Source organism: Fukomys damarensis, unplaced genomic scaffold (assembly GCF_012274545.1).
Source record: "Fukomys damarensis isolate Sample0158 unplaced genomic scaffold, DMR_v1.0_HiC HiC_scaffold_31, whole genome shotgun sequence".
Lineage (NCBI taxonomy): Eukaryota > Metazoa > Chordata > Mammalia > Rodentia > Bathyergidae > Fukomys > Fukomys damarensis.
Window position 1 is genome coordinate 11,619,386 of NW_022900943.1, and position 21,454 is coordinate 11,640,839.

Below are 21,454 nucleotides of genomic sequence, written 5' to 3' on the forward strand. Positions count from 1 at the left end.
GCGTGAGTCCCGGGCCGGGCGCGGGCCCGCTCGCCGGTGGTTGAAGGCTTTCTCCTACTTTCTGCTTCAGAACTTTTCGCTCGACTTTGGGCCCCGAAACAAGTAACCCTGCAGATGAACCCGAATTTTGTTGGGAGAGGAATAAGAGCCCTGCCCGGCCATAGAGCGGGTTTACTAGGTTTTGCCTAGTTGCAGACTAAAATCCAACCCGAGTGGCCTATTCACTACCCGACTTCAAGATTTCCTTTCTTCTAAGGGAGTTCTGGTGTGCTCAGTTTGCTTTTTCTCTTTAGAAAAAACTCCTAAGTAGGCGATTTAAATGAGGTTCCCACAAGCCTTTGTAGATGAAAACACAAAGGTAACTCAGGCGTTTCACTCCGCCTTTAGTTTTCACCATTTGCTTTTTATTTCAGAGCATCGATGAACTGATCGAGAAGACTGTCCCCGCCAGCATCCGCTTGCAAAGACCCTTGAAAATGGAAGACCCTATTTGTAAGTGGCAGGGAGCGCTCCCTTGGCCTGCCCTTGCTGGCCTGTTTGCTTTCTGGGATCTCTGAGGGTCCAACTCTAGGGTAGGATTGCTGGAACTATTAGTGATACTGACTAAAAGGAACAGCGGAGGTTTCCTAGAGTCCGGACCGAGTTAAGGTAGCTTGTTTCTCGATTTTTATCCTAGGGCTTCGCCAGGCCCACCAGGGCTGGGTTCTCCTGTCCTTTGGGTGGAGAAGTGCTGTCACACCTCTTTACTGATCTGGATAGTCTCGGAAAGGAAAAAGAGATTGCCTGAGGTCATTGTGCTTAGGAAGCTGCAGGCAGGAGGGAACCGGACCTCTGGCCTCCCTAGGGCAGGTTTTTGTGTAGCAGTAGCTTCAAATTGTTTTATCTCCATTTTTTATTGCCTGCTGAAAGGGGCATTTATTTTTCAGATCTTAACTCATTCAGATTCATGCTTGGCCAAGAAAAGTCAGACATTCTTATTTTATATTTGAAATCTTTAATGATCTGAAGATTGCCTTTCAGAGATTTTGTGTGTGTGCATTGTGTGTTCTAGGGGTTTGCTTTTAAGGTAGCATCTCACTGTGTAGTCCAAGCTGGCCTTCAACTCACTCTGTAGTCCACCTTGGCCTGGACTGGTGACTCCTGTCCCTGTGCTGGGATTACAGGTGAGCACCAACACCGGTGGCTCAGAGTATTGTTTTTTTATGTGAGTATTTGACTTCCACCGAGAGAAGATACCACAAGGAGACAACTGAAGAAACCTGCAGAAACCCTCACTTGATTATCTCATTTTCAGTCATAGAGATACTTATCTTTTTTACTTCTGGAATACAGTGAGCAGAGAACAACTGTTTTGTTTCTCTGATAGAAAGGAATTGTGAAACGCAAGGTTTGTTTTAAAGTGGATGGCCTGCCAGGGATTTAGCTCAGTGGTTCCAACACCTGCCTCACAAGTGCAAGCACCTGAGTTCGATCCCCCGTACAAAAAAACTCAAAAAACAAAACAAATAAAGTGGATGGTCTGATATGATCAAAATATGTTATACACATTGGAACAGAAAGCTAGGGGAGACCAAGTAGGAAAGGGGCAATGGGAGTAAAATGATTAAAGTGTTAATCATGCACAAACCTGTCAGAATGAGGTCCATGAGTGTATATAACCAAATGCAGTAATAAGAACATGTGGTAAAGGAAAACGTGGAAGGAAAAAAGCTAAAGTGGTCCCTGGAGATAAGGAGCCTGCCCCCGCACCAGTTGTTCAGTGCTGTACCCCAAGCAGTACAGAGACAGACTGCTGCCCTTTCTCTTTCAAGTCCAGTGGTGGGGAACTTGCTCATAAAAGGGAATCTGCCCCTGCTGTCGGATTGAACTGATTGAATCCTAGAAACAGCTGGAAGCCTTATCCAATTTTAGGGATCAGAATTCTGGTTCATTGTGTAAAACTCGAAGTGTTTGTATATCTTTTCTTTTTGTACCGGGAATCGAACTCAGGGCCTCGCACTTTCGTGGCAGGCAGCAGAATCACTGAACTACATGCCTGGTGTGTTCGTATATCTTTAAAGCAAGCTGTAGGCTGTCTTGAGACTTTCCAAGTCAGAAAGTTTAGCTCTTTTTAATAAGATGCTGCTTGAAGAGCATTAGTGCCTTGGAAAAGAATCAGTCGTATGTCCTCTTTAGTTCACCTGTTTGGTTCAGTTGAGCTTTTTGACCATCAGGTGATTCTTGTTCCGCCACTCTCTCTTGTTGGAAGCAGCCTCCTGATGCCATTTGCAACATGAGTGTAAACTTTAAACCTAGCAGCTTCTGTGTGATTTTTGGGTTGGTTCCATCTGGTTAGTCTCAGGTGACTCAGAGAAAATACCACACAGTCAGGAGTCCCCCTTTGCTTTGATGCAGGCGCAGGCTGGCTTGGAATGGTGAGCAGGGTAGAGGGATGGTGGCGGGGGATTGCAGACTTGATGTTTTATTCTGAGGTGCACAGTTGTCACAGCTGATGAATTTGTCACTAACCTCTGGTAGCATTTTCGTGTAATGTGGTAGAACCAGTATCCAGATTTGGTTTCCTGTGAGTGCTATTTCTAGTGTAGTCAAAGATTTGGACTGAGTATTTGCCATGTATGGAGATAGCTGTGATGAGAGCAGGTTACAGTTGTCTTAAATGTTCCTCTCACTGCATAAAAAGATTGTGAAAGTTGTAAGCAGCGGAGGCACTTGGGTTTATTCTTAAGCATAACTGAATAAAGGTGCTTTTCATATATTAGTCCTCCTTACAACCCTACACGTTAAGTACCATTATTATCTTTTGAGGTGGAATCTCCCTGATGCTCAGGTGGGTTTTGAACTCATGGACACAAGTAACCTCCCTCTCTCTCCTCCACCTTATCCTCCACCTCCCCAGTGCCTGGAAATACTGGCAGTGCCAGGCTATTCAATCCCTTAAGGCACACAGAGGATGTGGTGCCACATGCCTGGGAGGCTAGGTTGGTAGAATCCCTTCGAGTTCGAGGCCAGCCTAAGCTACATAGTGAGCTTGAGGCCAACTTGGCCCAATATGGGGAGTGAGGCTCTACCTGGGAGAGGCTGCTGCAGGCAGAGGGACCTGGTGTCCAGGATGAAGCAGCCTCACAATGTGAGCAGGTGAGGTGGTCCTGTGGATCAAGAAGGACGGCCTCCCCTTACACACTTCAGAAAGTGCCTTGAAAATAGACCTTGGTATTAGTCAGCTGGCCTCTCATGAATCATTAGTCAGATAAACAAGCCTGAATCAGTTCAAGCCAGGCACAGTGGTGCACACTTTGATCCCGGCACTCTGGGAGATCAAGGCAGGCAGTCAGAAAGTTTTGAGTCTAATATGGGCAGTTCAGTGATTTAGTGAGACATTCACTCAAAAATTAGAAAAGGGCTAGGCATGTAACTCGGTGTGATAGCCCTGGGTTCAGTCCCTAGTGTCTCAAAAAATAAAACCAAGGAAAAAGCGGTTTAATCTAGTTCAGGTAAATTTTTCTTACCCATCCACAGCCCCCTAAAAAAGTCTAGAAGACTATGTATCTGTGGAAACGCTGGTTCCCCTGGTGCTGTTACAGGTGGTTTTAGCTTTCTTTTCATTACATCGTCTGGATTTTCAGTGATCCTGTCTTAATTTTTTAATTAATACATACCAAAAGAGGTACTTTATAAACCAAGCCCAGCACATTAGCTATGACCCCTCATTGTGTAGTTTTTTCTGAGGTCATCCCACAGTAGCCAGACTGAACTAGACTGTACTAACTTTGAGGGCTGCAGGGATTAAAGCTTACTTGAATTTGCACACTGCTTTTCATGGGCACATTTTGGAAGATGGAGGAGAAACTAATGTCTAATATTGAAACCCTTCAGTTGAGGATGAACAGCTGAGCTGCCAGAATGAGAATTCTAATGGGTTTGTGAGAACGGAGTGTTCTATGACTAATTGTTTATAGCTATTTTGATAAATGGTTAATGGAGAACGTGAGCAGAGGGAGGAGCATTGTGTAACATAGCTGCAAGGGTGGTAACTGTCACCCTCAGTTGTACTCCCTGACTGACCCTAGGGCATCTGGAATGGGGCAGCTGTTCCCGGTCGGGTCCTCAGCCTCACAGGGCTCCCCCCTGCCAGTCCTGGCTCCCTTCAGTCCTACTGAGAAGAATTATTTCATTTTTAAAGCTAGAAGATGCTCTTATTAAAGAACTGGAAAAAAAGACTAACCAAATGAGAGGAGCCAAAGCTATGTATTCTGACCTTCCCATAGCAAGACTCAGACTTGAATTTTGACAGAGAAGAAAGCTCTGGAGTGGGAAGAAGGAAGGCTTCAGGTGTGCCCTGATTGGAGGGTGCTGGCAGCAGAGCTATCAGATGGAAACTACAAATGGAGAATCTGGCCGGGTGTGGTGGTGCATGCCTGTCATTCCAGTACTCTGGGAGGCTGAGGCAGGAGGATTGCAAGTTTGAGTCCAGCCTGGGAAACTGCAGTTTAGCAAGACCTTGTATCAAAAAAACCAAAAAAACAAACAAAAAAAACCAACTAAAAAAGGCTGGGGTTGTAACTCGGTACTCAGTCCTAAGTATTGCTAAATAATAATAATAATAATAATAATAATGTGCTTGCTGTGATTTGTCTGGGGTACATATTTGGCTTTGTCTCATTTATCTTAAATCTAAATAGGATATAAATAAGGGAAGCCGGCAGCTGGTGAAGTCCTGGCCATTTTGAGCCAGTTGTTATGGAAGTTACTCTTCAATTTCTTTGATTATCACCTGGGATAGTGGGCTGGCCTCCTGGGTTGTTTATTGTAGATCCAAGTGTTAGTTTCTGGACAGACTATGGGTGAAAGTTCTGTTTTTAAATATGTCCTAGCCACTGTCCATTTATATTTTCAGTTCCTCACAATGGAATCTATTCTTGTCCCTACATACTTTTATAATATTGTTATTTTGTTTGTTTGAGACAGGGTCTCACTTATGTAGTCAAAGCTTCCCTTGAACTAACTGTAGAGCCCAGGCTGGCCTTGAATTTGTGGTGTGGCAAACCTGCTTCAGCCTCCCCGTGCTGGGATTACAGGTGTGTGCCACAGTGCTGGCTGACTCTACTGCTGGGAGGCTCGGAATATACAGTGAATGTTTAAAAAGAGAAAAAAATTACTGCAGTGCAAGTTACATTGCCTAAACAGTGAAGTAAGTGTTCAAAGCAAGGGGGAGAATCTGAGGGAGATTAATGACAATGTGACTTTTAATAATTGTCTAATATATACAATCACTTGTATTCTTTGATCACCCCTCATTGATCAATCTTTTGTGGCAATGTCTGTCAAAACTGTGTCCTCATCTCCTTTGTCCACTGGATCTAGCACTGTGTAGTTCCTGGCTCTTCCCCAAAGTCAAAATGACCATAAAAAGTAAACATTTTTAATTGATTCAGGACATTGAGGCAACCAGGACAGCACAACTAAAGACACTCATGAAGGAATGTTAAAGAACTGCTTCAGAAAGTGGCCAGAATGGTAGGATGAGTGCATTCACGATGGATGGGGAGGGTCCGGGGATTTAGCTTGAGCTGCTGCCTGCCTCCCAAGCACAAGGTTCTGAGTTGGAACCCTGGTACAAAAACAGACAAGCAAAAAAACACAAAATGAAGGGGGATATTTTAAGGGGAATTAATGGCAGTGTGTCTTTTACTGTAATAATTCTTTAAAACATTTAAGCACTCTAGTTTTTTTTATCATATTTTGTACATCTGAATGAGCAAGGTCACTGTCCTTAAGGAGTTTCTATCTGCTTAAGTTAAATCTGAAGGTTAAATAGTTCCAAATACCATGAGAACTATGGAGAACATGTCATGAGTAATATGAAATGGAGAAATGATAGCCAGGCGTGGTGGTGCACGCCTATAATCCCATCACCCAGGGAGGCTGAGGCAGGGGAGGCTGAGGCAGGAGGATCGCTGTGAGTTCCCAGATGAGCCTGGGCTACATAGTTCCAGATCAGTCTCAACTACATAGTGAGACCTTGTCTTAAAAAAAAAAAAGAAGAAAGAAAGAAATGGGGAAATGATGTGAAACTGGATAAAAAAACAAATTTTTGAAATAGTGCTTGAAATTCTCTTTTGTTAGAAACAGAAACAATATTTTGGCCCTGAATTTGTTATTTGCTAAATATGCTATAAGAGAAGGAAAAAAAGCTGTGTGGTAGCACATGCCTGTAATCCCAAGACTCAGGAGGCTGAGACAGGAGGATCACCGTGAATTCAAGGCCACCCTGGGCTATATAGTTCAAGACCAGTCTGAACTAATAGCAAGACCTTGTCTAAAAAGCCAAAACAAAACAGTTGGGACTGGTGGCACACACCTGTCATCCTAGCACTAGGAAGGTGAGGCAGGATAGCCGTGTGTTTTAGGCCATCTGTGAGCTACACGAGACCCTGTGTGAAAAAACAAAAAGAAGAAAAGAAAAAAAAAAAAAAGAAACCCTAACGCAGTGCATTTGCTAAGGAAAATATGGTGAAGTGCAACATGCAGGGTGTAATTAGAAAATTCCACCTCGTTGCACTGCCATTTTTGCTGGAGTTGTGTGGATATGGAGAAAGTGTGAACATACATCCTGATGGAAGTGGAGTGTTTAAAAGAAACAAATCCTAAGGTGTGATAATTTCTCCCTTTTAAAAATGAAAGTGCCAGGCCCGGGATTTAGCTCAGTGGTTCCACTGCCTGCCTCGCAAGTACAAGGTCCCAAGTTTGATCCCGGTACCAAAAAATAAAATAAAAGTGCCAAGTCAGAAACCTCAGTCTTTATAGTATAATTTTTGGCATTGTAGTATTTTGGATTTTTAAAATTTTTTACATATACAGGCAAGAAACACACTGACCTATGGTGATGAGGAACCAAATAGGTCATGCTATTGAGACAAAACATGGAATGTAAAATTTTTGTTCCCTTGTCTTCATCTCGTTAAAGGATCACGCATCAGAGAAATTTTCTATTAAAATATTTTGCATAAGTGATATTACTTAACATTTAAAAAATTAACTCTTACAGCAAAACCACTGTATAGATTGTCCTTTTGTCACATGAGAAATTACTATACAGGGCCAGGGATTTATTTAGCTCAGTGGTTCTGCCACCTGCCTTTCAAGCATGAGGTCCAGAGTTCGATCTTCGGTACAAAAAAAATTACTACACAATTCAATGGTTTAAAATAATATGTACTGTGCTCACAGTTTCTGGGGGCCAGGGCTTCAAGAGCAGCTGATGGGTCTGGCTGGGATGGGCCTGAGGTTACAGTCACAGCGGGTGGATGCTGTCGTGCCCGAGGACCCATTTCCAAGATGGTCACTCGGCACCTGGCACTGTGGTTGTGGATGGGGTTAGTGAGAGGCCCTGGTTCCTCCCACATGGGTCTCTCTAGAAGCTGCATGAGTATCCTCACAGCATGGCAGCTAGAGTCCAAGCCAGGCACAAGCTGTCCTCTGTATGTCCTAGCCTCGGAAGTCCCATAGCATCACTTACTCTTCAGAATTAGTCACTAAGTCTGGCCTGCATTCAAGGGAAGGGGAGTTCGTTTTCAACTTTGGAAAGGGGGTGTGTACAGTATACCCCTCCCCCCGCTCGAAGTCTTAGTTCAGAGTTCGTGGCACAGATATTTCCTTAGAAGCTAATAATTGTTTGCAGAAACCCTTGCAGTTTCTCAGAAATCACAGATATCCTCTGCAGTTGTTTATTTTGGCAGGAGGTTTTTTTGTTTTTGTTTTTGTTTTTTTCTTTTTCTTTTGGTACTGGAGATCAAACTCAGGACCTCTTGCTTGAAAGGCAGGTGGAGGAACCACTGAGCCAAATCCCTGACCCTTTTTGGCAGGAGGTTTGCAAGTAGCAAATCCGAGAGTGTTATTCAGTTCCTTGGTGCTGATTGGCTGCTGCTCTGAAACCCATCGCTTGCAGATGTGCCTGCATCCCGCATCCTAGCAGGTTGCTGCTCTGTGCAGCTGAGTGTTCTAAGTTTTGTTCTTAAAGCCCTAAGATCCCTAAGATGCCCGCAGAATTCCCTGGACCTCCCAAAGCTTTATGAATACAGAATTAAATTAAATAACTGTGGGAGACATAGCATATTTAGAATTTAAACTATAAAAATATGCATTTGTAGGCATTTTTCTGACCATATCTGAAATTCTTACGGTTTTTCATGATTCACGGGTACTCTGGGAACATAACCCCTGTGAATTTGGGGGGTCCGATGTAAACAGATTTACAGATGGAATTTTTATGGAGCCGTTTCCGGTTTATAGCAGAATGGAACAGAATGTACAGAGAACGCTCATACCTGTCAGCCCCACCCAGGCACGTCTGTCCCATTCTTACCATCTCCCACCAGAGTGGCAGTGAGTTACAGGTGATGGACCTGTTTTACTACATCATTGTCTCCCCAAGTTTCCAGTTTCCGTGGGGTTCAGTCTTGGTGTTGGATGTTCTGGGAGTGTGGAGAACTGTATAGTGATCTGTGTCTATCACTGTGCCATACGGAACAGTTTCACTGCGTGTGGACATTTGTGAACCGCATGTGTCCAGATGTGTACGTACTCCCTATCCCTGTGTTTTGTTTGTCTTGGAGTAGGGTCTCCGTATGTTGCTCAGGCTACCAAGCTTAGGCTGGCCCCAAACTACAGTCCTCCTGCCTCAGCCTCGCCTGTGCTGGGATTATAGTTGTGTGCAACATTCCTTGTCCTAAATTATGAATTTCGCGTAACTGCCAACGATATCCAGACCTACCAGGATGAATCGGTTAGGCTGCATTGTAAACCTAGTGTTACCCTTGAGGACTGTCGGGGTGCATTGCACCATTTGCCCACGCGTGAAATGCCCCAGACTACTCAGCCTTTTGGTTTATGAACTAATGTTGTCAATTTCTTGGGCTGCTCTTAGCAGATTTGCTGCTATAGCTTTCTCTGCCCCCATTCAACATGTACTGAGAGGCTTCCATGGAAAATGCTGCTTTAGGTACTGGCCACACTAGAGTTTGGGGTCAGAGATTATAAACAGGGGTCCCTGACCATAGAGTGTACCTGACAAAGAGCTAAGTATGGAACTGTTTTATCGTTCCACAGATGGGATGGATGCTCTGGCCGAGGTTATGGGATCAGCAGAGCTGTGGGACTGGAAATATATGGAGATTGGAGGGATGCTAGTAGACTGTTAGGTGACAGAAGGGAATGGGAAACAAGGTCTGAGACCTCAGTTTCAAGGGCTCAGGAGGGGCCCCTCCCTTCCAAGTAACAGGAAGCCTTGAAAAGTTAATACAGAAGGGAGAGGTGAGACGCATCCTGTGTGTGTAGAGTGAGTGCCCCAGGTCAGACTTGGGGAAACCAGATGGAAGACTAACTGCTCATGCGTTCAGATGTGCTGTGTTAAATGTGCACCAGCAAGACACCGCGAGGACAGTGTTAGGCACACAAGACACATTTGAAGGCCAGAGTGGGTTAAGGCAGAGGAACCTTCAGGCTAATGCAGGTCTGGCCCCCGGGAAGGGGAGAGAGGAGGGTGGCATACAGCGGTGGTGGCAAACCTGTGGCACGTGTGCCACTGCTGGGCTGTTATCATTGAAAGCTCTAAGAGGTTCACCATCCCCGAAGTGTACTTGATGTACTTACTATACTGCAGCAAGATCTAAGTGAGTTTCGGGAGCCATCTGGAATCACCGTGGGGCATCTCCTGTCTCTCAGGCTCCCTGCCTCTGCACCAGTTCTCCTGGGCTGTCTGGGCGGAGGACGGGGTGGGGTGGTCTTGGAGCAAACATGGTGGCTGATCCAGAGGGGTTGTGGGTGTGGCCATCACTTTCTAGGCTGGCTGTTTTGTGGTGCTGGGGATGTCCTTAACACAGGGAACGGGGAGAAGGGGGGAGGGTCCCTGAGGAAAGTGGGACAGAGTCCTGCCAGTCAGCTCGGGTCAGCCGGGTGTGGGGAGAGGCAGGGCCTCCCCATCTGCGCTCTATGGGAGGCTTGTTGGGGAGCAGCCCGTGCACGGTGTGAGGTCTGGCTCCGGGACAGGTGCTGGACAGCACTGCAAGAAGCTAGCTGTATGTCTGTGTTCCAGTCTATGTCTTCTTCCTATTGACTCAGTAACACCGGCCTGCTTTTGGTCGGTTACATGATAAGTGAATAAATTTGACCTCATTTTGATAGCTCAGGTTTGTTTCACTTATTAAGCCCAGTGTATGAGAACTTTTTTGTGTGTGTGGTTTTGTTGACACAGGTTCTTGCTATGTAGTTTAGAATAGCCTTGAACTCACTATATATAGTCTAGACTGGCTTCAAGCTCAGCAATTCTCCTGCCTCAGACTCCCAAATGCTAGGATTAATTACAGGTATCCACTACCATGCCTGACAAAAACTGAGAACTTTAGTGAGGATTCTCAGTGCCTAGTCAACATACTAGTTACTTAAACAATGATAATAAAAATCTGTGAAATTACTATAGGCTCTGTATTATTGCACAAAACTTTAATAATAGTGGCAGTTTTCCACTTAGAAGTGTTTCCCTGAAACCTTTTCTTTAGAAATGCAGTTGATCCACATATATAAGAACAATTCATACGTTGACTTTTCATTATTGATTCTGTGATTTGTGAGTTATTGGGACTACTGAACTGTCTGTATGTGAGATCTTGGGTGAATATTCATAATAGCATATAATTCTGTGTTTTTTGAGCACCTACTACGTGCCTAACATCCCACTATTTAGTGAGGTTTTGGATTGACCATGTGACTTAATCTATTTAAAAGTGACCCTTCCCTTAAACAAGATATTTGTGGTATGACTTAGATCCTTAGAACATACTTTTTCCTTCCTGTTCTTTCTCTACAGGCCGTAAAATGTACCCACCAGGAAGCAAGGAGGAAAAATACTGATTCTCATTTCAAAGTAACCATTTGGCCTGATAACATAGATGATCTGGCATCCCAGATAAACAATACAAAGTGCAATGTTTCTCCGTATGTTTTCTGAAGAAACTTAGGTTAAATGAAAAGAGGCTATGGGCGCCTCCCACAGACAGGAGAATTGAAGTCTAAGAAGCAAAACAGCAGACCCGACGTTCTCTTCCCCAATTCCCTGCTGCAGCTGCTGGTGTGTTGATTCTGCAGCTGGTGAGATCCTCAAGCTGTGTGTCCTTTACATGAGCAGAAGGAGCTGCAGGGACCTCCTGCTCCTACACAGATGAGGCCCACGGAGCCCTCAGAGGGACAGCAGGATAGGTTACAGCTCCTTTCCTTAGGAGTGGCCCCTTCCCTGAGGGGATGAAGGTCTCAGTCAGTTTACTCATTGGCTGAGCAGGAGGATGGGGATGAGTGGGCAGGACTAGGCCAGGGGAGCCAGAGCCGTAGGGCAGGTCTGTGTGAATCTGCTGCCCTGGCCAATCCTAATGCATGTTGCCCTCTGCCAGTCTGTTGCTTTTCAGTGTAAAGTTTCCATTCTTTTGGGTGCAGAGCAAGTCGTGTGGTTTGGCTTTCTGGCAAAAAATATTGTATGATTGAACAGACTTTGGTTGCAAAACCCTCTTCTAACCAGGGAGGAAACCTGACAACAGTAGGGTCTATGCTGGGTGAGCTGAGCTAAGCCAAGTGGCTGCAAGAAAAGGAAAGCAATGTTGGAAAGGCTGGTGAGATCGAGGAAAAATTAAGCATTAGGGTGGAATTTTACCTCAGTTCTGGCTTCATTCAGGAAGATTAGAAAATCTTACATATGCCACCATCGATGTCTGTTTATCCTGAGCCATACCCGGACCCCACCCCAGTTTCCCTGCACAGCTTTGAAGCTAAGTATTTGCATGTTGGCAAGAAGAATCTGCCAAGGCTGCCTTGGGCCCCAGCTTTCCGTCTTAGCCTCTGGCAGAGAAAGGCTTTTCTCAGACTGGTGACAGTGTGTGAACAGATTCGAATGTGAATGTGCTAGTTGTCAGTGCTGAGGATTTCCCTGGAGACTCCGGTACCCTGGCAGGCGTGAGCAGGAGGCGCTGAGCTGGGCCCGTGGCAGCTGAGAAGGCGCTGCTGGCTGGGCTGAAGGACCCTGCACCTACATATTTCCAGGGAAGTATTGTGTTCTAGGCCTAACACTTTTCACTGGATTTTTTTTTTTGAAAAATAATATGGATATAGGTCTCAAACTCAAAAGCACAAAAAGATGTGTGGGGAAAAGGAAGATTGCCTAACCTCAATGTTTTTGTGAATCATCTCAGATATTCTCTGTTCAATATAAGTGTGCAAATACATACTTTCAAATGTAAGTGATAGCATAATATATGCACTGTGTAGAACCTTAGGCATGACATATTTAGATTCTTAAATGATGCAAAAACAAGAACAAAGAAAGCAAAAGCAAAGGGTATAAATTTTTCCATATAACTAAAGACTAAAGAAAAAAATGTAGGGTTGTGTTTGAGGTACTGAGTTAAGGTTGGGAACCCTATGTGTGTGTGTGCGCATGTGTGCTCATTTAATCTTTTCTTTCTTTTGTTTTTTGAGACAAGGTCTCCTTATGTAGTTCAGGCTGGCCTTGAACTCACTGTAGAGCCAGGCTGGCCTCCAGTGCATAACGATCCTCTACCCCCAGCCTCCCAGTTCTGGAATTGTAGTAGTACGCTACCACACCCAGCTGTGCCATGTCTCATGACTCATAGCTTGCCCCATCCATTTCAATGACATTTTTCTAGGTTTTGTGCAAATTGACATATATGGGAGATTAAAACCTAGTCCTACCAAGGCATCAAGTATTCAACAGCTAAACTGACTTATTCCTGTTAGAAAGTGTTTGCTGTACTGGTGCGTGCAGAGGTCTTGGTAATTGAAGCACAAATGCCAAGGGAGTTGCTGCTAGAAGACTCTTACGCAGAATTACATGAGGAAGGAATCTCTGAATTCTGAGAAATGGGAACAGTGCAAGTCTTATGGCCCTTCACCGCTATTCTTGGTACATTAGCTAGCACCAGGGCACAGTGCTATAAGGCAGAAAAATAACCAAGTCAGAAGCACGTGTGTGTTCTGTAAGAAAAGAATTTACTGCTTAGGTTCCTGAAGGATCGCTGGGATTCCTTTGTCCTGGGGGTGCAGGGATCTGCGTGGCCTGCGGGCATCCAGGAAATGATACCTTGTCTCCACGGCTCTTCGTGGACCCCTGCTTTCTCATGCTTCCCTTCCTCCCTGGCCAGTGTCGTTGCAGTTTCCATTCAAGCAGATAATTACCGGAATTAGGCCTGTTCATGTCGAGGTGGAGGAAAAGCATGAGGACTCTGCATCTCGATGAGGTTGGCTCTGAGGAACACCTGCTCTTCTTTTTCCTCTCCTCTTTGTCACATGGCTTCGTTAGGCTGTGCTGCCCAGGGCTTGAATGACACAGTCGCTCTTTTTGATGCCTCTCTTTCTAGGTAAGGGGAAAGGTGCTATTTTGGGATTATGGAGCCCACACTTTTCTCTAGAAAGGGAGAAGTGAAGTAACAGTGGGGGACATGGTCTACTTAGGATTTGGGGTTTTACTTAGATTTGATCAGTCTGGGTTCTGCTGAGTTCAACTTCGAGTAGGTTTAGCAGGTTGATAAGTAGTTTTGAATTTTCCCTCCTTTTCTTTCCAACCATTGGTGTTTGAGCATCATTTACGATAATAGCTAACTCTGGGTTCCTAAATGTACTGAGCTGGCCCCTGTGTACATTTGGACAAAGTAAAATTTGAAGAGTGGTTATGAGAAATGGCAACCAGCGAACAAACATTGGGGGAACAATTCCCTCGCTAGGCTGAGTATTTGGGGCATGCTTTTTCTCCTGTGAAGATAAGGAAGCCTGCAGTCTTAGATTTTTATCACAGCAAGGAGCTCAGCAAGTCACAGGCTGTCCTGGCTTCTAGCTGGAAACTTTGGTCATGATGAGCAGTGGATGAGTGAATGGCAAATGCTTCTCACACCATTTGGGCTTTAAGGAGCTTGACTAGGTACTTGCCTTACTTTTGCAAGGGGGTACTGGGGGTGGAGCCTATGGCCTCATGCATGTGGAGCAAGTGCCCTCTTTCTCGGCCACACCCATCCTACCCACTTAGCCTGCTCTTGATAACTCAAGAATATCAGATTGGTGTGCAAGGAACAGCTCCTTCTACTAACTCACTTTATTTTCAGTAGAAGGTGAAGTTGGGCATAAACACCAGGCTATGACGATATCTATCCAGTTGGGGAAAATTCACGTTAGCCTCAAGCTGGATGGAGGAAGAATCCACATGTGCTTGAGAAGTGTAGCTGGGTCTTCAGGGAGTAGAGTATATCTTTATAGGTTTAGGAACTTCAAAAAAAAAAAAAAGATTAGGAACTTCTGCGCCTCAACTTTAAGGTCTTGTTCTGTTGTCTGCAACAAATTATTTAGGTTTTGTCTGTAATTACAGTAATTACTTTGTTCTTCACTTATGCTAATTGGCTCTTAAATTTTTCAGTATTAAAAGTGTGCAAGACTTCATGGACAGCAGTGAGGGATACTGGCTTGTACTTGGAGACCTTGAACTAAAGTGGAATGTGCCAGTGGGTTCCCATCTGGTCCACCTGCTCATGGTGTCTTTTCTTTCTTGCTAACAAAGGCCTGGGAACCACCCAGGGCTGGAGCTCTGGTGGCCAGAGGATGTGGCAGGAGGAGAGGCAGGAATGGGCTCTCTTGACTGGGGTTTAAGCTTAACCCATCCCTGCTGGATGTCTCTGCTGTGAAGTATGAAGGAATGGGTTTTCTTTTCTCTTTGTTTGCCTGTGTGTGTGTGTGTGTGTGTGTTGCTGGGGGTTGAACCCAGGGCTTCATGCATGCTAGTCAAGTGCTGTATCACTGAACTACATTCCCAGCCCCCAGAATGGGTTTTCTTGCACAAAGAAAATCAGACACCTCACCATTCAAGTGAAGGATCTGAGGTCTGCAAAAATACAGCGTCTCCCACAGTAGCTTTGGCACTTTTCACACTTGAGTGACACACCTAAGATTTTTTAAAGGCCTATTGGCAGAAAGAACAAAGTAATTATAAAGACTCAAACCTAAAAATGGTCAATCTTGACACAAATTTCTAGTTTGGAGAACTCCAAAAAGCAGCTCTTAGGAGCAGAAGTGGGGAAGGGGATACGGCTCAACCTCTGACTTCTGGGCGGTGTGGGGGGAGGTGGTGCTGGCTTCCTTGGGCTCCCTTTAAGATTCCCATTAATTCAACAGTGAGCACGCCTGCGCCATGGCCACTGAGCCCTCTTCCCACCAGGGACCTCACCTCACTTTGGTTCCAGAATAGGAGGCCTGAGTGCAAGGGGCCTTTGTTTCCCTCTCGTAGCGTCTCCATCCTGGAGCCTGAAAAGCTACTGCTGCTACTGCGGAGCTGGATAGTATGTGGTCTGTCATGTGTATTCTTTCACTGGAGGGTTTTTCGGAAGGAGGGAGGCAATTAAAAAACTGTGGAATGGAAAAAAAAAATGCTGCAGGCATCCTGGTCTGTGGTTCTCAAGGATGTGTACGTTCCTACTGGGTGCTGGATTCATTGCTTTACTCCAAGTCGCATTTTACTAGTAAAATATTCTGCCAATGAAGAGAACAGGTATGATTATCTTCCAACTATGGTGAATATATGCTCAGAATTGGTGAAGCTCATTTTCTGTGTGCTTATGTCTTTCTGTGTTATAAAGAAAGAAGATCATCAAAGTAGAAATTTGAGGAGGGAGCAGGGGTGAAGGGAGGGCAGGGACAAGGGGAAAAAATAAGAACCAAGACCTGTCATGTAAAGATACAAGATCTCAATGACAAATGTAACTGTACCATATACCTAAAATGCACCAATAAACTCAATAAGGAAAAAAAAGTAGAAATGAGATGTGCTTCCTAGAAGGGATTCATGAAGTGGTCCATTCCTGCCTTTATTTCCCGGATAACGCAGTTGTCTTCTGTGTCCTGTCTTACCTTCAGGCTGCCATGGCTGTTATCTTCTCAAGTTTTAGCATTATAAGAACAGCTCTTCTGTTCAGGATAGCACTGAAGCAGTGTCTAAACTGGATACAGTGGTCTTCCCTTCTGATTTGTTTTTTTTCTATTGTGGCCATAACTACTGGAAGTAAAACTTCACAGCATAACCTGGCAGGACATGGACTTCATCGTGATGACTTCTTCAGCCCATCCATTTCCTGCCTTCATTTCAGAAGTGAATGTCCTGGAAAAAATTGCACAGCGAAGGAGTGTACTTTTCCTGAAGCTGAATGGAATAATACCACAGCCAGAGTTTTCAGTCACACCCGTCTTGGCGTGGGCCATATACTGATTATAGTACAGTGTTTTATTTCTTCAGTGGCCAATACCTATAATGAAAAGGTACTGAAGGGAGGGAACCATCTCACTGAAAGCATCTTCATACAGAACAGCAAACTTGCAGGGCTGGGGATTTAACTCAGTGTTTTGGCGCCTGCCTCGCAAGCACAAGGACCTGAGTTTGATCCCCAGTACCAAAAAAAAAATAACAGCAAACTTTCTTTGGCATTCTTTTTAATGGGCTGATATGGGCCTTCAGAACAGTAACCTTGATCAGATTAAGGACTGTGGATTTTTTTATGGTCACAGTGTGTTTTCAGTAGCCCTTATTTTTGTGACTGCATTTCAGGGCCTTTCAGTGGCTTTCATTCTGAAGTTCCTGAATGACATGTTCCATGCATGGCCCAGGTTACCACTGTCAGCATCACTGTAGGGTCTGTCTCACTTCGGTCCCTCCTCGGAGTTTTTCTTAGAAGCTCCTTCAGTCCTTCTCACCATATTTATTTATTTATAATGCCAGCAAACCTCAGAGTCTGGAATGTACACCAAGGCAAGAATGGATCCGAGATCTAAGTGGAAGTCTTGTGGGAGCGTTCAAAGGGGATGAAGAGGAACTGGAAAGACTTCCCAAACCCAAGAGTGATGATTTATATGAAGACACTTTTTAAATTGGTACCAAAATAGCTGGCAGCTCTCACAAACCAGCATTTGTAATATTTATCTTTTCACTTTGATAAACCCAAGGATATTCTAAAGCATAATACTGTCACAAACCAATATTTCCAATATTTATCGTTTCACACTGATAAACTAAGACTGTTCTAAAGCATAATCTACATATATCTGACCACACCCTAAATGGTTATGCCCAAGGATTAGAGCACACAAAGGGCCACAGAGTTCTAAGGAATTGATGCAGAGATAACTGACTATTAATAGCCTGGTACTTAAGGGGTCAACAAAATAATTTGCAGATTATTTTCCTTGTCCTTCTTGGTTCCAAAAAATTTGCAGTGATCATGTTAGGTAGGCCTTATAATTATACAAGTAGAGATTCACCCACAAAATATTCATAATTCTGTGGTTCTAGGCTGCATGCCACAATGTTCCCTTTCTATCATTATGAATATTATCTAAGTTGTTTATGAAATGGTAAGGCCCCGGAGAAAGTTTTATTGCCCTGTAATTGCAAAATGACTACCTAAAAATTTTGTCTGAAGGGCCAAAAAGTCTGGCTATGCCATAGATTTAGGGTAACATAGTTTTCTGTGAAGTATTTTGTGGAAGAAGCAATTTTTCAGAAACAATTTCAGAATTCATGGGACATTTTGTTTACTAATTATCTTTTTTTTTGAGACAGGGTCTCACTATGTAGTTGAGACTGACCTGAAACTCACTATGTAGCCCAGGCTGGTCTCGAACTCACAGTGATCCTCCTGCCTCAGCCTCTCGAGTGCTGGGATTGCAGGTCTGTGCCACTGCTCCTGGCTAGTAATTATCTTTTGATGTCTTATATACAAATCAGCTTCATGTAGATGAAAATGACCACAGTTACCACTTGTATCTTAAAATTACTTTAGCCATTGTGAGGTATTTTTCTTCTTTAGTTTGTATATCACAAAATGGTGGATTATCATATTTAGGAAAAATAATGACAAGGCACTTTATTTGACTAGTTATTAGTTATTGAAGCTAGTGACTATTATACATTTTAATTATATATTGTTCCCGTAGTGAGAATACTGGGTTCACAGTTGTGTGAGATTGTTAGTAAGACTATTACCTAAGAGTTACTTTTAAAGTGATCCTTTTGGGCCTGGGATTTAGCTTAGTGGTTTTAGTACCTGTCTCGCAAGTGCAAGGTCCCAAGTTCCATCCTCAGTACAAAAAAAAGTTATCCTTTTACAAATAAATGTTGACTTTTATATGAATGGTATCACTTAATAGTAGTCAATAAGTCACTTTACATTGATAGTTAACACAAGTCCATAGTATTTTTCGAGGAATTTTTGCATGTAACCAAAGACTGTTGAATAGCAGTCAGGTCACAGATCATTTAAAAATGAAGTTATCCTTTTACAAATAAATGTTGACTTTTATGGTATCACTTAATAGCAGTCAATAAGTCACTTTACATTGATAGTTAACACAAGTCCATAGTATTTTTCAAGGAATTTTTGCATGTAACCAAAGACTGTTGAATAGCAGTCAGGTCACAGATCATTTAAAAATGAAAATAGTTGGGGGCCGGGACTTAGCTCAGTGGTTCTGCTGCCTGCTTTGCAAGTGCAAGGATCCAGGTTTGATCCCTGGTACAAAAAAAACAAAAAGAGAAAATAATGATCTGTCCAAGGTCAGGCAGCTGGATAGTGATAGAAGAGCAGGCTTTAGCTGACAAGTGTGTATGTTTACAAAGTCCCTCACTATGGCGCAAGGGTTCATGCAGCCTACATATATGTTCTCTCTTTTCCTGTAACTCTCAGGCATGTAATAATGTTGTATAATCCACCTGTGATATACAGGCTAGAATATATAATGTTACATAATTCACCTGTGGTATATAGACTACCGTGACTCAAGTATTGGTAGAAACTTATAATTAAAATAATTATTAAACATAAGATTCCCTATAATTCACCTGTGCATTCCAGGTTTTTTGGAAAGAAAAATTAAAAAGCTTTTAATCTCTGAAAGAAATCCTAACAGGAGAAAGTCAAGCATGAGAAGCAAGGCTTGTTGCTCCTGCAGTCTCTGCCCTTCCCAACCAAGCTGGGAAACCTAGACATTTTGGGGGCTTCCACATACCTGAGCTTTCTGCCTGCTCCTGAGCAGCAGGTGCTCTCTGTTCCTGGGTCCATCTGTCAAGAGCACGAAGAGGGCTCCAGTTTGTCTTCTGCGAGACTTTCCGTTTAGCCTCTAGCCTGGGCCTGAGGATTTGGGTTTGTGGACCCAATTGACAGGAAGTGGGGTGGTGTCCTGCTTCCAGAGGTCCTAACCTCCCCATTTCCTTGGAAGACCTGTGCACTTGTCTCTTCCTCCTTAGGAGGGGGCCTCCATTGCAGATCCTTAATAGGATCTTTGTTTCCTATCAGTGGGGATTAGCACACAGCTGGGGCTGCTACTTGGCAGTAGAACAGAAAAGCACAGTAAAGAGAGAACTTTTAAAGTTCTACAGGCAAAATCAGAATGACGCATTCAAGCACCTCCTCATGGAAGAAGAGCAGTAGATTTCTTTGGTTGTTTTTTTGAGACAGGGTTTCACTGTTTAGTCCAGTCTGGCCTCAAACTCATGATTTTCCTGCTTCAGCCTCAGAGGTTCTAGGATTGCAGGCATGCACCACCACATTCAGCTAAGGGCAGTAGATTTTTGCACTTGATCTTAGCCAAAAGGCCGAGAAGCGATGGCAGTAGATTTTTAAAGGCAGCAGAAGGATAGCATCTTTTTTTTTAATTAACTTTATTGGTGCATTTTAGGTATACATTATGATCACATTCATCACTGGGAATTTGTACCTGTACGTGACATATCTTGGTCTTATTTTTTCCCATTCTCCTGCCCTCCCTTCATCCCCTGCACCCCTCATATACACAAGCTTTGTTTCCTTTTTTTTTTTCATTTTTTTCTTTCCCTTTCCCCTGCCCAGTATCTTATTGACACAGGATGTATAATACAGGGATGATATATGGACCTCCAGATAATATTAGGGAAATATTATAACTCCTAAACTGCTAGATGTCCAGTACATGAAGTTTGTGTCCTATAGAATCGATGAATGAATTCTAGGAACAATGGAAGCAAAGAGTAAGAAATGTTTCTTGAGAGAAAGATAGCTTCTGTCTAAGAGATGGAAGGGGGTCTGGAGAGTGGGTTACCTGCAGACCCCACTTCTCAAGGTAGTTTTATAGAGCAAAGCCACACCGTGAGATGTGTTCCAGGTGAGACAGAACTATTGTCAGCTACTAAGATGAAAAGTATAGTCGCTTAGATAATATTGATCCGATGGAAGATCACAAGGTGGATATGAGCTTATATGTTCCATGGACCTCCAAATAATATAGGGCAAGTATTACATATGACCTGTTAGATGTCTGACGCCCCGAGTCTATGTTCTGTAAAATCAAAGAATGAATTCTAGGAACAAGGGAGATTAAGAGTAGGAAATATTAAAAAAAAAAGCGTTGGAACTATTCAGAGAAAGAAAGCTTCTGTCTAAGAGAGGTGGGGGGGCCAGAAAGTGGTTTACCCACCGACCCCCATTCTCAAGGGTGCTTTATTGAGCAGAGCCACTAGGTGAGGCAGGTGGAAGGTGGAAGGTGGGACAAAACCATAGTCATCTAGTAAGATTACAGGTGTAGTTGCTTAGGCATTGAACCCAATGGGAAATCATGAGGTGGGATGAAACTCTGGTCGGCTAATAAGATTATAACAAGTGCAGTCACTTAGGTAATGTTGATTAAGGGGGCATCAAATGGGGAAGTAAATCATAGCAAGTGTCTGGTGAAGGAAGAATCCTGTTGGCACCATGACTGTGAAAACCTCAGATCTAAGTCTTTGTGACTTTTACCATAACTGTTTGTCATTATGTCCACCACCACCAGGTTATTTTTCTCCAAGCTTGCAACAGTTAAACACGATTTATCTCAGTGCAGTGGTTGCAGAACCACCTGACTGCAGGTGTCCACTGCTGCCCCCACCTTGGGCTGGGAATGAGTGAGCAGGATTCAGGGCAGATCCCTGGGCTGGATATGATTGGCTCTGACATCCACGGGTCACACTGAGGAGCTGTCGGGAAATCACTGCCTTTTTCGGACTGATTTGCAGTATACTCCAGTATGTAGCACTGGCTTTCTTGGGCCTGTGGGTGAGAGGGTTTAAAACAGCTTTCCTTTTAGCTAAAATTAAAAGGAAGGAAGGCAAGCAAGCAGGGCAGGAAGAAAAAGGAAAGCAGGAACAAAAAGATAGGACGGACATACTCTGAGCTGATGGGTTGTTTGTGTACTTATGTTTTATTTTGTTTTTTGGTGGTTCTGGAGGTTGAATCCAGGGCCTTCCTATGGAGCTTCATCCCTAACTTTTTTTTACATTTTGAGACGGGTCTTGCTAAGTTGGTTAGGCAGGCTCTAACTTCGATCTTCCTGCCTCAGCCTCCCATGTGCTGTGATTACA

The 21,454-nt window shown here is 43.8% G+C and overlaps 1 protein-coding gene and 1 pseudogene across 1 annotated transcript in view; both read left to right on the forward strand.

Moving 5' to 3' along the window:
* The window catches only part of Gldc (glycine decarboxylase), a 112,908-nt gene that overhangs the window by 13,180 nt on the left and 78,274 nt on the right, over window positions 1-21,454 (forward strand). Inside the window, exon 2 of the mRNA XM_010610691.3 lies at window positions 414-492. Coding sequence (XP_010608993.1) covers window positions 414-492 — 79 coding nt within the window. The remainder of the gene's footprint in view (window positions 1-413; window positions 493-21,454) is intronic.
* On the forward strand, window positions 15,888-17,256 carry LOC104852864 (annotated as a pseudogene).